Genomic DNA, 16,006 nt, shown 5'->3' on the forward strand with positions numbered 1-16,006 from the left:
TTTACCCATAGGCGCCATTGCTGATGAGCTTAATGGTTTCAAAGTCCTCTTCAGAGGGAGTCTTTTTGCTTGGCAGAGATGCCCCACGACCCTGGAAGACAAAGGAAAAGGAAATCGGTGTGCTCTTCAGAGCATATATGCTTGGGGAAGCCATGTACCCAGTCTCAGCTGAGCACCCACGCAGCTCCTGCCTATTCTTTCTCAGAAACCTTTGACTTCTCACTGTTGGAAGCACCAACGACCCATCCCTTTAGCTGTTCCTTTTATTGTTAAAGACTTACATTTTAAATTTATTATTGTTGTTTATGTGTATGAGTATTTGTCCACATGTATGTATGTTTGACTGTATCTGTGGAGGTCAGAGGAGGGTACTGATCTCCTAGAACTAATTATAGTTGGTTGTTGAGTCACCAATGTACGTGTGCTGGGAATTGAACCCGGGTCCTCTGGAAGAGCAGTAAGTGCTCTTAACTGCTGAGATATCGCTCTAGTTCCCAGATATTCTTTTTTTGTTTGTTTGTTTGTTTTTCGAGACAGGGTTTCTCTGTGGTTTGGAGCTTGTCCTGGAACTAGCTCTTGTAGACCAGGCTGGTCTCGAACTCACAGAGATCTGCCTGCCTCTGCCTCCCAAGTGCTGGGATTAAGGCATGCGCCACCACTGCCTGGCCCAGATATTCTTTTAAAGCAAATTTATAGGGCTTCACAGAGCTCAGTCTCCAAGATTGCAGCAGAAGCTCAAGATCCATACCTCCACTGAATCATCTGTCTCTGGAGTATCAGGACTGTCATAGCTGCTCAGCTGGGCCATCTCTGAAACAGCAAGGAGAGCAGAGGAAACTGCATAGCAGTGATAGACACTTCGGCAACAACCTCAGATCACACAACACACGCATGTGAGACAGGTATTGATACTGTAACAGCCGGAAACGTAAACCTAGTTCTGTGGTTCTATCATCAGTAAATAAGGCAAGTGTTATTACTCTGCTATTTCTAGAAGGTCAGTGCCACTCACATGGCCTGGCACAGTCTAGAGAAGCTTCTCTCCAACTTGGGGCATTTCCTGGATAACAGGGCCTAATGAAGGGAGGCTTCTAGTACCCATCGTTTAGGCCAAGACTATTTAACTTACTGGGGCAGGAAAGCAAGCAGATAGGGGTAGAACTGCAGAGCAGGACAGGGAAGCCAAGGTTCAAACAGGGGCTCATCATGAAATCCAGAAGAACAGAGCTAAGCTCTTTAGCAAAACTGGACAAAGCTTGTTAGGTGGCCAGTAGGAGAGGGAAGTATGTAGAAAGGTGATCATTTTTTAAAATGTTGATCATAGTCCTTCCTTATTGACCCTGTTTGATCTGAGGCTCTAAATCCAACCTAGCTGGGCCTAAGGGAAGGTTGTCTAGGATACAACAGGCAAATATGAACAGTGATTCCAAAGGAAAGGCTCTGTAATGGCAGAGATCACAGCATCTCCTGAGGGTCATGTTATGTTCATGTCTATGCTAAATCTCTTCTTTATAGCCACTAAGCATGCTCACCCTCTAAGGGATCCCGTGTGAGGCCCAGCTGGCTAACAATGTAGCGGGGAATGTCACATTTAATTCCATGTCCCTCTTTGGCATGACCCTCAGCTGCTTCTAACAGGTGATAGAATTCTTCAGGGTCAAATTCCTGTAGCAGAGAAAAGAGGTGGTCAGTGGGGAGAGATACAAGTGCATGCTGCTGCCTTTCTTGGCATTAAAGCACATATCATAGGGAAAGAAATTCAAGCATATACACTGGTCCCTAAACATCCAGAAACAGGAGTTACAGATCACAGAACAAAGCTGTCTTATAGGTCACCTCTAGATGGTTTTCTAAGCATAGTGTAGTCTTCTTAGAAATAAGCGCAAGAGCCTTTGACTTTAAGACAGTTTAGCCTAGTCACTCGTTACAAGTTGGATTCTATTTGCCAGTATGTTCAGGTGGTCAGCCTGGAGCCCTGCTGGAATATACTCAATCATAGCTGATTTAGCATGGGGATACGCAAGATTAATAGTTCTTACTGCTGCCTCCCCCCCGCGCCGTGCTTGCAAATCATATTTTAAAAAATAATCACCAATAGAAATGTTAATGGTACTGCCAGTTTTTGTTGTTGTTGTTGTTGTTGGCAAGACACTTCCATTACATTCCCTATTCCCCACTTATACATCAACCAAGTTGACTCACCAGGCATTCCAGGAGACGAGCTGGGCGGGCAATGACAATCATCAACTTTTTTACCAGCTGTATCACAAAGGATACATCTGAGCTCTCTGAGCGCTCGTGAGCCTACACAGAAAATAAAGGTTGCTTACACAATTATCCTACTGTGGGATGGGTTAAACAGGACCAGACTGCACAGAGCTAACTACAGGAAGAAATATGGAACTGTATGATGAAGGGTCAACAGCAAATTCTTTGAGACACAGTCTGCACTGAATTTCTCTCCTCTATTGCAAGAGCCTCGTAAATAAGAGTTGGAAGAAATCTGGTAATTGGACAAAAACATTACAGTGGAGGGATTTGGTTCTCTGTATGATAATATGCTAGATAGTTTAAAAATGGAATGATTAAATGATAAGATAACTAATTTAGGTGGGATTTATGTAATGTCAACTTCTTGGAGATTAGGCTACTATAGAAAGGCAAACCATATATGATGACCACACCCTTTGAATGCTTGGAACAGAAATGGGGAAATAGGAAAGAAAATTGAGTCATTTACTAAAGTTATACAGGGCCAAAAGGAAGCATTCATGGACTTTCTACAAAGAGTGATATCAGCAGTAAACAGAATGTTACCAAATTAGAAAGCGACACAAATAATAATTGAATCTTTGGCTTTTGAGAATGCCGATTCTTTATGCAAAAGAATGATTAGGCCGTTAAAGGCAAGGTCAGCACCTTTGGAGGAATGGATTTAAGATACAATTAATATAGAATCTCGGGCTGGAGATATGGCTCAGAGGGTAAGAGCATTGTCTGCTCTTCCAAAGGTCCTGAGTTCAATTCCCAGCAACCACATGGTGGCTCACAACCATCTGTAATGAGGTCTGGTGCCCTCTTCTGGCCTGAAGGCATGCACACAGACAGAATATTGTATACATAATAAATAAGTATAAAAAATATATAGAATCTCGTAAGCATGATATATAGATAGGAAAGTTATTTCCAGAGGTTTGAGGAAAACCCAAAATGTCAAATGTTACAACTGTGGAAAAACAAGGTCATCTAAAAAAGGGATTGTAGACAGGGCATTCCTAGAAACAATGTTTTTTCTAAGAATAATTCATTTAAAACATCCCTCCCTTCTGGATTATGCAGGTGTGGCAAAGGAAGGCATTGGACTATTGAATGTAGGTCAACGAGGAATATTAAAGATAATCCTTTGCCATTGGGAGACTGTGTGAGGGGCCTCCTACAGGCCCCAGTGCCAAATTCAGTTCAATAGTTTCCTACCATCTTACACAAATTTCCTTTCAAAAGCAATTAATGAACCTAATGCCTACTTTAAGAAACCACATTGCTCTGGATAATAGAACAGATATAGAAGAGAGAACAAAAAACTTTAGGAGAAACAATAAAGCAGATATTTTGGCAAATTTCTCTAAATGAACAAAGACCAAAATTAAAAATACGAACAAAGGTCTGGTAGACACAGGTGTGGATGTAACAATAATTTCATCAGAATCTTGGCATCAAAATTTGCCTCTTAAGACATAAATATTCAGTTTTTAGGGATTGGAAGTTTATCTCAGACAAAGCAGAGCACAAACTGAGTCAGATGTATAGGATCAGAAGAACAGAGAGGAATATTAAAGCCCTATGTGGCTAACAAAGCAATAAATTTGTAGGGATGTGATTTGTTATAGCAATGGAATGCTCAGATTAACATTCCCCAATCTTAGAAACAAACCATAAATTAATGTATGTTTCTAAGAAAAATATTACAAGATATTGTAAAGAACAGTCACCAACCATTCAGGTTGTACAAGAACAGGGCACAACAGCTGCTAATCTTCCAAAGGCACCAACAGCTTTACCTTTAAAATGGTTGACACACAAACCTGTATGAGTTACACACTAGTCTTTAACAACAGAGAAACTGCAGGCTTTAGAACAGTTGGTACAGGAGCAATTAAATGCTCAGCATATTGAAGAACCAACCAGCCCTTGGAATTCTCCTGTATTTGTTGTTAAAAAGAAATCTGGAAAATGGAGAATGGTAACAGACTTAAGAGCTGTTAAGAAGGTGAATTCAACCAGTGGGCTCTCAACAGTCTGGCATTCCTTTGCCTTCTCTACTGCCTAAAGTACTGCCTCTTAAAGCTATGATTTAAAAGATTGTTTCCTCATTATACCTTTATAAGGCAGAAAAATTTGCCATCACATTGCTTACTTATAATTCTCAGCCTGCTAAGAGATATCAATGGAAGGTTCTCCCAGAGGGAATGTAAATAGCCCCACCCTGTGCTAGCATTTTGTAAGTCAGCCATTGGAAATGATAAGCAAGCAATTTCTTGAATTTATAGTTTACTATTACTTGGACGACATTTTACTATCTGATTCAAATGTAGATATTTTACAAAGAATGTTTGAAGAAGCAAAGAACATTTTGACTTGTTGGGGATTACAAATTGCTCCTGAAAAAAATACAAAGAGAAGATTCTATTAATTATTTAAGTTATAAAATAGGTTTAAAAAATTAGGCCCCAAAAGGAGCAAATTAGAAGACTTCGATTGTAGACTCTTAATTACTTCCGAAGATTGCTAGGAGACATTTCCCATATACAGCGCACTATTGGGGTAGGTCCTGATGACCTAATTCATTTCAAAAAAACTGTAAGTGGTGACAAGGTCTTAAATAGTCCCTGGGAATTATCAGCTGAGGTTGAGAGAGAACTGGCTTAGACTGAAGAGAAATTACAGAAGGCACATGTGGATTATGTAGATTTGAATCTTACCTGTGGGTCATCACATCTGGTCAACCTCGGCTGCACTTTTTGCTTTTGGTAAAAAAGTTAGTTGGTACTGGTAGACTCCAACTGCCAATGTTGGAGTTTAAGGCAGAGTAATAGCTCTGGTTTTAGAAAACCACACACAGGCGGTCTGGAGAGATGGCTCAGCAATTAAGAGTACTGACTGTTCTTCCAGAAAACCTGGGTTCAATTCCCAGCACCCATAATGCAGCTAACAACTGTTTGTAACTCTAAGATCTGACATCCTTTGCAAGACATACATGAAGGCAAAATACCAATGCAAATAAAATAAAAATAATAAATTATGTAAGAAAAAAGAAAGAAAAACTTTCATTCATGGAACTGAGTTCCTCTGAAACCAAGCAGGCTTCTTTTAGTGATGGAGAGGCCTACAAAGGGATATGAGCTCATCAGCACCAAATCTGGAAGTTCCTAAACACTTGCAAGGAGACCTGGTGGTGGCCAGCAGCTGAGAAGAGTGGGCTCACTGCTAATTCCTGAGATTACCTTGTGGAAGTTTCATCAGTCCCTACATTAATATACTTACATCTTGCAGAAGCTTTTCCAAATTCTCTTGAAGTTCGTAGAAATAGTGTGATGTAATGAGGCCACTCCGAGATTTATCCAGGCAGTCTCGGGCCATCTCAATCACCTGATGGTGAATAAAGCTCAGGGCGCCATCTGCCAAGGGCAACACATTGTCTGGAGTGTTACAGGAAATGAATTCGGCTAGGCGCTCTTCCATTTGTGCAGTGGCCTGGGAACAAAAGAGATGATAATTCCCTTCCAGTCCCAGCTTAGCTGCAGCAAATGCTGAAGGATGGGATTTTGTGTGCCTTATTTCCTCATGCTACCTTGGGAAACCTAATGAGAGAAGGCATGAAGAGGTCACTACAGGTAACTTTGCCCCAACACCTTCAAGGCCCTCTATGATTTTGGTTTACCTGTCTCTTGCCATACCCTGTAATGCAAGATTTCCAGTATTCTGTAAACACACAGGTTTGCTAGTCTCTTACTGGCCGTATTTCATACCATTGACTTTATTACACATTCTCTGGGGTTGGCCCAGAGTTACTGTTGCTCCTTATCTCAATCAAGCATCACCAATCCCCAGACAATTTTGCTTCCTGGGAAACAAAAGTTCTCTTTCCTCCCGAGCAAAGAATGGAGGTCTGGTTTAGAGCTCTCTTGGGCTCCTAACTGTTCTAGAATTTGATGTCTTTGTCACTGGGTGATTTCTGACACAAAAGTACGTGTAGCATGTGTACAGGTGTAAATGTGTATCTCAGTACAAAGAGGATGAGATATTCGAGATACATTTCTCAACACTGCACACTCTGGAATTTTATTATAAAGCACAACAACATGGCTTCATAGCTGTTTTCCTGCTCTTTTTTTGTTCTTATTCTTCTGTCTACTTCAAGGCTACCACATGGAGATCAGAGGAAACAGATTAAACAGAATAACTAACAGCTTATATTACTGAGTATTTCTAATAGGATTCTATTATTATGAGTAGTCAATGAGGCAAATGAAGCTCAGTGAAGTTAAATAATCTGTCCACAATCTTGCAGAAAAGTGGAGTAGAGACAAATGCAGATGGTCTGGGTTCTTGTTACAAGGTTTCACCGGTACATGTCAAGAAAGAAAAGCAGGAAGCATTTTTGTCATCTTCCTCAGCTGTCATGTGTATGCAAGGGACTAAACAGCTTAAGAGAAGGACTTCTGAGAGCAGCAGGAAGCATGTACCCCAGATATAAACGAACAGACAATCCAGGGAGGCCTGGACAGAGAGAGGATGAAGGAGGCCTGAGCACCTCAGCCCCCTATTATCTCTCGGATAGGCTTCTGATTGCTATTTTGGTTGTCATCTAGAATTTACTGAAACCCAAAAAAGGTTGGGCACACCTGTGAGGAGTTTTGCTTAATTAAATCATTTGAAGTGGGAGGATCTACTTCTAACCTGGATCTCTGAGGTGGAAATATACACTTTTAATCCAGATCTTTTGATGTGGGAAGGCCCACCTCTAATCTGAGCCATACCTTCTGCTGGAAACCTATGTAATAGACACCTTTTTTTTTTCTTGGTCTGTTTGTTCTTGTTCTTGCTAGCAAGTCCATTCCTTCACTGGCACCAGAGTCTACTTCCTTGGGATTCTGGTGTATGCTAAAAACCAACTAAGATATCTAGCCCTGTGGACTGAACAGCCACTTAATTACTGGACCTTCTGTTCATAGGCGGCCATTGTTGGATGAGCTGTAAATCAGTCTAATACATTCCTTTTCTTTTCTTTGTTTTTTGAGACACGATTTCTCTTTGGAGCTCTAGCTGTCCTAAAACTCACTCTGTAGACCAGGTTGGGCTCGAACTCAGAGAAATCTGATCTGCCTCTGATTCCTGAGTGCTGGGATTAAAGGCATGCACCACCGCTGCTCAACCCATAAATCCTATTTTTATATAGAGAGATTATGTTATTCTAGAGAACTCTGACTAATACAAGGCTAATTGCTTTCTGTAGGAACAAGTCTATCCTCAGAAGTATATGATTATACAGTGTATGAGTATACAGCAAGTAGTCTTTGATCAGAATTGCAAATTCACTCCAACGCTGGAGCAGGATTGAGTTTGAGGTTAGCCTGGGTTAAATATCAATAGTTCCTGCTACAAAGTGAGACTGACTCAAAAAACAAAACAAACCCCTTAACAACAAAAAACACAAACAGGCAAATTTAAAGAAAATAAAGGAGAATAGGGGAAGGGTAGGTGGAGACAGGCCCAGTGGTATCCTGGTTCTGAACTCAAGGAGGTTTGCAGCAGAAGTGTAAATATTATTTCCCAACTATCTTTGGACAGGACCAATCTTCCTTTCCATTTTGAAAATGCTAACAGAAATGTTAGCAAGCTCCACTCGCCACTGCTCTGGAGTGGACAAACAAACTCTTTCAGTAAAGACCTCTGCCCCTCTAGATGCCTCTAAAGCTGGTGATCTTTCTCACTGCTTCCGCACTCACTCTGGGGTCTTCCTGCTGGGTTGGCTATCAGTAGCCATCCTTGGATATTATTTTCTACTTTAAAACAAATCCTTACCTTGGGGAATCTTTCTTTGTACACATGATTCATCATTATTATTTCACTGTCGAAAGAAACTGGGGACCGCCCAGGACTGAATAAGAAAGAAGCAATTATTATTTTAGTATCACAGAAACATTAAGGAGAAATATGGCAATCTCTGAAGGCCCTGAGTTCCAACTGTCTTCAGTATCTCACATACTCTTACATTAATAAGAACTAAGTTCCAGGTTTCCTTTATTTGTAGAGCTCCTAGCACATCTGTTTATATTTTTAAAGTGATATTATGTGGAAATAGGCTACTTTCCTGCAAGAGGTATAGCTTTCACACTGCTCCTTGCCATGGCTGAGAAGAGGGAAGTTCACTTGTCAGTCAATCTATGATTGGCTTCCCTAGGATAACCTCTTTCAGAGAAGGACTCCCTGTCCTTATAGCTTTGCTTAGTGGGATAAGCACACGTGTCCTAGGTATCAAATCAAATAAGCAACCCAAGACTGCATATACCTTTTTTATTTCTAAAACAAGCTACAGCCAGTGGGCTACCTTGACTGTCCAACCTAGAGGATGTAAAAGCTGCCATGAGTCCTAAGTCTAAGTCTTTTTTTGAAAATAGACAGCGATTTTTCAGCCTTTAATTAGTTTTTATAGCAACCTGTATCTTTCTATCTAGCATATTTTGTTCATGTCTCCTGAAACATTTCAAATCTTAAGTCAAACAGCTGGATATCCAGTTTAGTGCCTAGACACTTGAGCTCAGTTGTCAGCTGGATTACGTTTAGAACTGTCCTTTGGCCTTGTTTTGTTTAGGGACTTCCCTGAATATCACTATGGTCCTCACAATCTCAATTGGCTTATAAGGTACCCATAGTCCCTGAGAGTTGTTCCTTTATGAAATCAGGAAAATCCCTGGGATCCACACTCTCATTGTATTCTTGATCTTTTACATTTACACCCCAGTCACATTTTCAATCTGTGAGTCTGAATTATGTCTTTGTGACCTAGGCAATGATTCCCTGTCACTTGCAGTATCAACGTTACCTGATGGGATTCTTCCTGGGAGGTACAGTTCCTCTGGAATTCCAACCTGTGCTTCAGTGAATTCATCATTTTCCAGGAACCCAAGAAAACCTGAACTTAATGATTAAAAGCCATGCTCATTTTCTGGTATCATGATCCTCCTTTGCTGAATGTAGTTTGGAGGGTAAAAAGAGAGCCAGCTACCTTGTACTTGACACCAAAATAATTGAGTGTTACTGTACTTGACTCACTAAAGTTTTGGCTGTGTCTGACCAGAGTCAGCAAGCTATGGCTGTGATCTTTTTGTAAATAAAGCTTTAAGGAAGCAACCCGAGGAACTTACCTGTACTGAACAGTAAAGTGACTCAGTTTGGTAGACATGAGCTGACTGCAGAGCCTAAGGCATTTACCATCATGGCTCTTTGTGGGATACATGCGTGCTGAACCCTGCACCATGCAGGAGCCTATAGGGACTAGAGCAGTAGGGAAGAGTAGCCCTTACCTGAGGCTGCGGGAGCGGGGCCGCAAGGCTGGAGACTGCCGTCCCTCCTCATCTGGTACACTCTCTGTGCTAAAATGCTTTGTCAGAAAGTGCAGCTCATCAGCTGTAGGCTGGAAAGGCAACTGATGAAGCTTTTCTTGTGAGGAGCATGATGACTAGAAAATATAAGCAAACCCCACCAGCATTAAAGACACATGCAAGGGATCTGGAGAAACAGTCCAGTATTTTAAGAATGCTTGTGGCACTATACTATGGTCCAGGGGTCAGATCTCAGCAGCAATGCAACAAATTGGGTAAGTAAAAAGCAGATTTTTCTATATGAAACTCTTTGCCTTAAAGAAAGTTTCTAGCTAGTTTGAATAGTAATTAACCAATCACGCTTTCTGCTCCATAAATATTCTAGGTAAACAAAGGTACCCCCTTGTTTTCTCTTTCATAACCCTGGCCCCGGGGACAGCAGCAATGCTTCCTGTAGTTGCTTGTTATTCAGAGGAGAAATAGTCTGCTAAGGTTAGGAAGACTGCACTGTGGTAGGATGCCAGGGACTCTACAAATCAAGGTAATCCAGTGGGAAAGAAATCTGCTTTTGGATCCAGACTTAAATATTGAACTTAGTATGAAAAAAAAATCTCAAGTTCTCAACACGGCTTAATACTTAAGAATTTCTGACAAGGGCCCACCATTTACATCGGAGCATCTGAGGGAACAAGCCGGTGCTATGGTGGAAATTCCACAGATATAGGCACTCTGCAGCAAATCACAAAATTCCAAAGCTCTTTCTTTACTTAGCAAGACTGGCCCAGAGAACAGGGAAGTCAGACATTACTGGTCCAATTTTCACATACCAATCAATCAAGGGCTTGGGGTTCAACCACCTGAATCTATTTAGTGTTCAAGCTTCAGTACCAACTGAGGAAACTACATTTGTAGGGTCATCCAGTGATAAATGAGCTCTGTCTGGGCCAATAGTACAAGCCTCTCTCATGAAATGTTATAATGCATGAAGTTTAAAAAAAATACTAATTTTGTGTGTATGCCTCTATGTGTGTGTGTGTGCGCGCGCACTCATATATGCATGAGCTCAGAAGGGGGTGTTGGATCCCCTGGAAACTGAAAGTACAGGCAGCTGTGAACTGCCATGTTGGCTCTGAAAACTGAACCCAGATCCTGTGCAAGAGAATGACTGAGCCATCTCTTTATCCCCTAATGCATGGAATTGTAAATAGTTAGTGTGGTTTTCATAGAGTTTTAATTTGTATCTAAGTTGCAAATATAATACCCACTCAGCTGCATCTAATAAGAATCTAGTGGGCAAAACAAGTTATAGCACACAAAACTGATATTTTCAATTATTTCAATAGCTGAATGTGGTGGGACATGTTTGTAATTGTAGCACTCAGGAGGCTGAAAACTTGAAGCCAGCCTAGACTACATGGTGAGATTAAGATGCTATCTCAAAGTGTATGTATGTGTGTGTATGTTTGGTGTGGTAAGTATCCTAATAAACTGGAGTAGTAGGTTGATCTATTAAAGTTGAATGAACAGAAATACTTATGTGCTACATATATACACAAAGACACATAAATAAGACTCTCCCTTAGGGTTTACAAAATAATGTTTGAGCAAAATATTATGAAAAGTGGTGTTTATTAGGGAAAAAAAATCTTAAGCTTAACTGCCAAATACCAATAAGAGCTCTGGATTAATAGTGACTTATAGGCCAATGGAAAAACTAAGTACTTTTTCTTGCTTGTGATTCATGACTATAGATAAACCAAGCAGAAAAGACCTAAAGACTGATAGAAGAAACAGGGCTGGGGGGTCATCAAGTTTATGCTCTGCAAATCCTAAAACACTATGTGGTGCTTTGCTGACAAAATCTGTCAGCTTTGTCGTTCCAGTTGCTCCAAGAGGAAGATGCATTTCAGGATCAGCTGTACATACAATAAGCATACTGGAGGGGGCTATTGTATAAATCTGAAACTTTTTAGAGACAGGTCCAGCTTTTTGTTGACATAACAAACTGAGATAACAAATAACCTTCTTGAAAGGTTTTAACAATGAATGATGAAGGCTAGTAAGCCTTTGGGAAATGGGAAGAAAAGATTCTTGATTGTAATCCTAGAAGTAAGATGGGGAGAGGCCTGGGAACCATGATTAGTAGCTGCCACAACTGATCTCATGGCAGAGAGCGAGCTCTTCTCTGAGTGCACTAGGGAGAGAACTGGCTAATCCCTCCAAAGGCCTTATAAATATAACTATGGCTGTGAAAGTTACCAGGGCTCTTTCCCTCAAAACATCCTCTCTTATCCTCAAGAAAATCTTGCTGAGTTTAGAAGAAAAGCTGAGTATATTTTTGCAGGACTAGATGGACCTATAAGGAATTATTTCCAGAGTGAAGAAGGTATGGTTATTGCTCTGCCTACTTACTGAAACAGTGGAGCTAGGAGTATTGGTTCCATATCCTGAAGAAGGCAGAGAGGCCAAAGACCAGCGCCGTCCATCAGTCCTACATAAAAAACAAACAAACAAACAAACAAACAAAAGGAATATTATAAAGTTCCTAAAGAGTCCCACTCTGAGCATCAGGGTCTACCTGTTTGTGCACATTAGCATTTTTAGGCAGTTAATTCACTGTCTCACAATACAAGCACATTGTCTGTCTAGCATGAGTTCTCATACCTCTCTATTATATGGGACTTGCTATGTGACTTTTATTTCAGAGATAGCTACCAAAACTACAGAGTCTACAACTTTGAATAAGAGTATTAGTTATGGGTTATTTAGATAATTCAGTAGGTAAAGGTGTTTGCCACCAAGCCTGACAACCTAAGTTTGAACCCAGTGCCCATATACTGGAAGAAGATCCTACAAGTTGCCCTCTGACCTTCACAGTTTTATCCATGCACATGAGAGAATGTGCGCACACATGCGTGAGCACACACATAAATTTAAAGCTTTTTTAAAAATTATATTTTAGCTTCTGTTGTGTGCATGAATGTCCATATGTGTGTGGGCACCTATATGACATAGCATGTATATGGAGGTAAGAGGAAAATGTGCAGGTATAGGTTCTCTGTTTTTACCATGCAGGGCCCAGCTATCAAAAGTGTCATCAGGCTTGGCAACAAGCACCTACACTTGGTTGAGTCATCTTGATGGTTCATAAAAAGACTTTTTTTAAAGGCAGGTATGGCAGTGTACACCTCTAATGCCAGCATCTAGGAGGCAGAGGCAGGAGAATCTCTGCAAGTTGAAGCAGTCTGGTCTACACAGCAAGTTCTAGGCCAGCCTGGACGATAAAGTGAGACCTTGTCTCAACAATAACAAAACTTTTTTTAAAAAAAGGAATGTATATTACACGGTTGGTGAAGATACTGGCCACCAGCCTTGATGAGATGAGTTTGATTCCAGGGACCCATGATAAGGAGATAAGTACTATTCTCTGACCTCCATTTGCACTCTATAATGCATGTGTGCGTGCGCACCTGATAAATAAATAGCATTAAAAAAGATTACTTTATGCCATATTCCACCATCCAGACAAATAATCACGCATCCATGTTATAAAAGCTGCAGGTCAGATACCTGCTTAACTTTCCTCCATGACAGTAAAGCACAGAACTGTGGTTCCTTGTGTTGAGAGCATTAGGGGCATCCTTCTGAAAACAGAGGGAAGTCTTCCCCAAAGTCATAAACAGCCAACAGTTACTTCCCTATTCTTTTACAAGGTTATTATTGCTCTTTGGAAAATATTCTACATGGGTCCTAGGGAGCCGGTAACTATTTACTATTGGATGGATATTCACTTTAGACTCAAACAGTGTCCACTTCAGTCAATCCACCGGCCTAGGGAATACCAAAGATCATTTACAAGGGGTGAACATATGAAAATCAAAAGACAACTCGTGGAGTTGGCGCTCCCCTTCTATTATGTGGGTGCCAAAGACTGAACTCATGTTGTCAGATTTGATAGAAGTACCATAATGTACTCAGCCATCTTGTCAGCCCTAAAATATTCTTTCTTTGGAGCTTGGTGGCATATCCTTCCTAAGTTGAAGCTAAATAAAAACATCTCTGCTACCATGCACTGGATATTTTTTAATTTTATTCATTTTTATGTGTAAAGATGTTTTGCCTGTGTGTATGTCAGTAAACTATATTTGTGTGGTCCCCATAAAGACCCGAAGAGGGTTTCAGCTAACCTGGGCCTGGAATTACTAAGGTTGAGAGAAAACCATGTGGGTACTTCTAGATCTTCAGGAAGGGCAGCTAGTGCCGTTAACCACTAAGACATTCCTCCAGCCCTGACTTACAGAATTTTAAAACATCAACAACAGAGGATCTTTAGAAGTTAAGCTCCGATTACAATTTGCATAGATTTGTCTATTTGTTCAAGGTCTCTGTTATAGCAGGGGATAGATTAAAAAAGAGGAAAACAGAAAGAAATATTGGCAGAACTTTTTCTTTTTTAGTTTTTCGACACAGGGTTTCTCTGTAGCTCTGGAGTCTGACCTGGAACTAGCTCTGTAGACCAGGCTGGCCTTGAACTCACAGAGATCCACCTGCCTCTGCGTCCTGAGTGCTGGAATTAAAGGCATGCGCCACTACCGCCCAGTGAGCTTTTCTTTTTCAAGTATTCCTCTGAATTCTCACCAATATTATTTAGCTTTTCTACCATGATTTGTAAAGGGAAAAGTTGGAGGTTCATGCCACATGCACAGGATTCAAATTTCATGCTACTCAGACAGACAGCTCATGGAAATTAGAATTCTGCTGGAACTCCGTCTCTGAGGCAAAACAGTATCCAGAAAGGTGATAAACATGATGTTCTTTCTTACTTCTTTGATGGGTCCTGGGTGGTCTATAAGAAAGCCAATCAAGTTCAGGGGAAAAAAAAGAACTCGACAAAGATTAGTCAAGTATAAAGCAGGGAAAGATTTCCTGTGACCTTGTCATTTGTTTTTTCACAGGTGATTTTCAATCCTTTATTAGATTAGCAGTTCTCAACCTGTGAATTCCAACTCCTTTGGAAGTTGAAAAATACCCTTCACAGGGGTCATCTAAGACCACTGGAAACACAAATATATACATTATGATTCCTAACAGTATCAAAATTACAGTTATGAAGTAACAATGAAAATAATTTTATGGTTTGGGGTCATCACAACATGCAGAACTGTATTAAAGGGAAGGTTGAGAACCACTGCTCTACAGAAAAAGGAAACCACTTGCAAGACAGCTTCTACTCTATATATACTAAAGAGCAGGGACCAAAGTCAGTATTAGATGTGATCACTGGATGTCTGCTTCCCCTGCTCATCTCACGGGAAGTCTGAGGAAGTGAGAATGAAGGCGACTTGTCCCTAGACTTGAAAATTTGGAAATTATTCAGCAAATTTTGCCTCCAACTATGAGCCTTCTGAGTCTTGAGTTCCAACAGGTAGCACTGAAATCCCATATGGCCTCTTTACCAGAAAGGCTTAATGTTCACAACCACATTCAGAAAAGAAATCATCACAACCAGTTCCCCCAACAAACACAGAAATCACAAGCTACACTGACTGGCCATGCACAGCAGTAGCCCATCCCATGATCCCATCACACCCGTTATTACCTGTCTGCTCTGTGGCCATGGCTGTAGTGAAAAGATGTACACATGTGGTATTTTATGGATATTAAACAAGTCCTCTACCACCTGAGCTACAGCCTCAGTTCTCTGCTACACCTTTTAAGAGAGTAACCCCCTCCCTCATCAACACACCCGAGACAAGGTTTCGCTGTGTACCCCTGGCTACCCTGGAACTCAAATCTGTAGACTAGGCTAGCTTCGAATTCTCCTGAGTGCTGGGATTAAAGACATGCACCACTGCCTCCTGGCTGATGTGTGTGCTTGCCAAATGGCCAAGTCCTTGAACTATCAGCCATCAAAACTCCTTGCTTTTTGTCCTCATTCAAGATTATAATTATATAGTTCAAGTTTTGATTTCAAAGTGACTGTGTATTTGCAGAACAGAAAAAGATTAATTCTACACATTCCTAAAAACAAGGCACTGAGCCCTAAGAATATACTCCATATCATTCATTAAACCTTAATTGAGTTAGCCTCAGATAGATAAGAAAATGTGCTCCGATCACAGGAAGAATCCAAAGTAACATTCTTACCTTGTATCTCCATCTAGTTCCAAGAAGCTACAAGGACCTGACATACCTTTCTTCTCAGCTTTGTTGTTTTTATTCTTTTTTCTTTTTTTTTTTTTTAAAATCAGGGTCTCGTATGTAGCCCTGGCTGGCTCAGAACTCACTACACAGAGGATATAGGCTGCCTTATACAGTGATCTACTTTGTCTTTGCCTTCCAAATGTAAGGATCATAAATCTCAGCTTTGATCTGGGAGCTCAAGTGTGGGTACAGAAAGAATA

At 40.7% G+C, this 16,006-nt stretch overlaps 1 protein-coding gene across 15 annotated transcripts in view; it reads right to left on the minus strand.

Annotated features, from left to right (window-relative positions):
• Mast2 (microtubule associated serine/threonine kinase 2) overlaps positions 1-16,006 on the minus strand; it is a 115,349-nt gene that overhangs the window by 10,793 nt on the left and 88,550 nt on the right. For 10 of the 15 annotated variants that reach the window (XM_075946959.1, XM_075946945.1, XM_075946944.1 and 7 more), the window contains 9 exons: positions 15,202-15,222; positions 12,015-12,093; positions 9,585-9,739; positions 8,083-8,158; positions 5,542-5,751; positions 2,203-2,304; positions 1,533-1,665; positions 749-810; positions 6-91 (listed from right to left, as the gene is read on the minus strand). In XM_075946959.1, the coding sequence (XP_075803074.1) occupies positions 6-91; positions 749-810; positions 1,533-1,665; positions 2,203-2,304; positions 5,542-5,751; positions 8,083-8,158; positions 9,585-9,739; positions 12,015-12,093; positions 15,202-15,222 (924 nt within the window). The remainder of the gene's footprint in view (positions 1-5; positions 92-748; positions 811-1,532; positions 1,666-2,202; positions 2,305-5,541; positions 5,752-8,082; positions 8,159-9,584; positions 9,740-12,014; positions 12,094-15,201; positions 15,223-16,006) is intronic. The other 5 variants (XM_075946954.1, XM_075946953.1, XM_075946952.1 and 2 more) reach the window with 1 other exon arrangement.

Source organism: Microtus pennsylvanicus, chromosome 13 (genome assembly GCF_037038515.1).
Source record: "Microtus pennsylvanicus isolate mMicPen1 chromosome 13, mMicPen1.hap1, whole genome shotgun sequence".
Lineage (NCBI taxonomy): Eukaryota > Metazoa > Chordata > Mammalia > Rodentia > Cricetidae > Microtus > Microtus pennsylvanicus.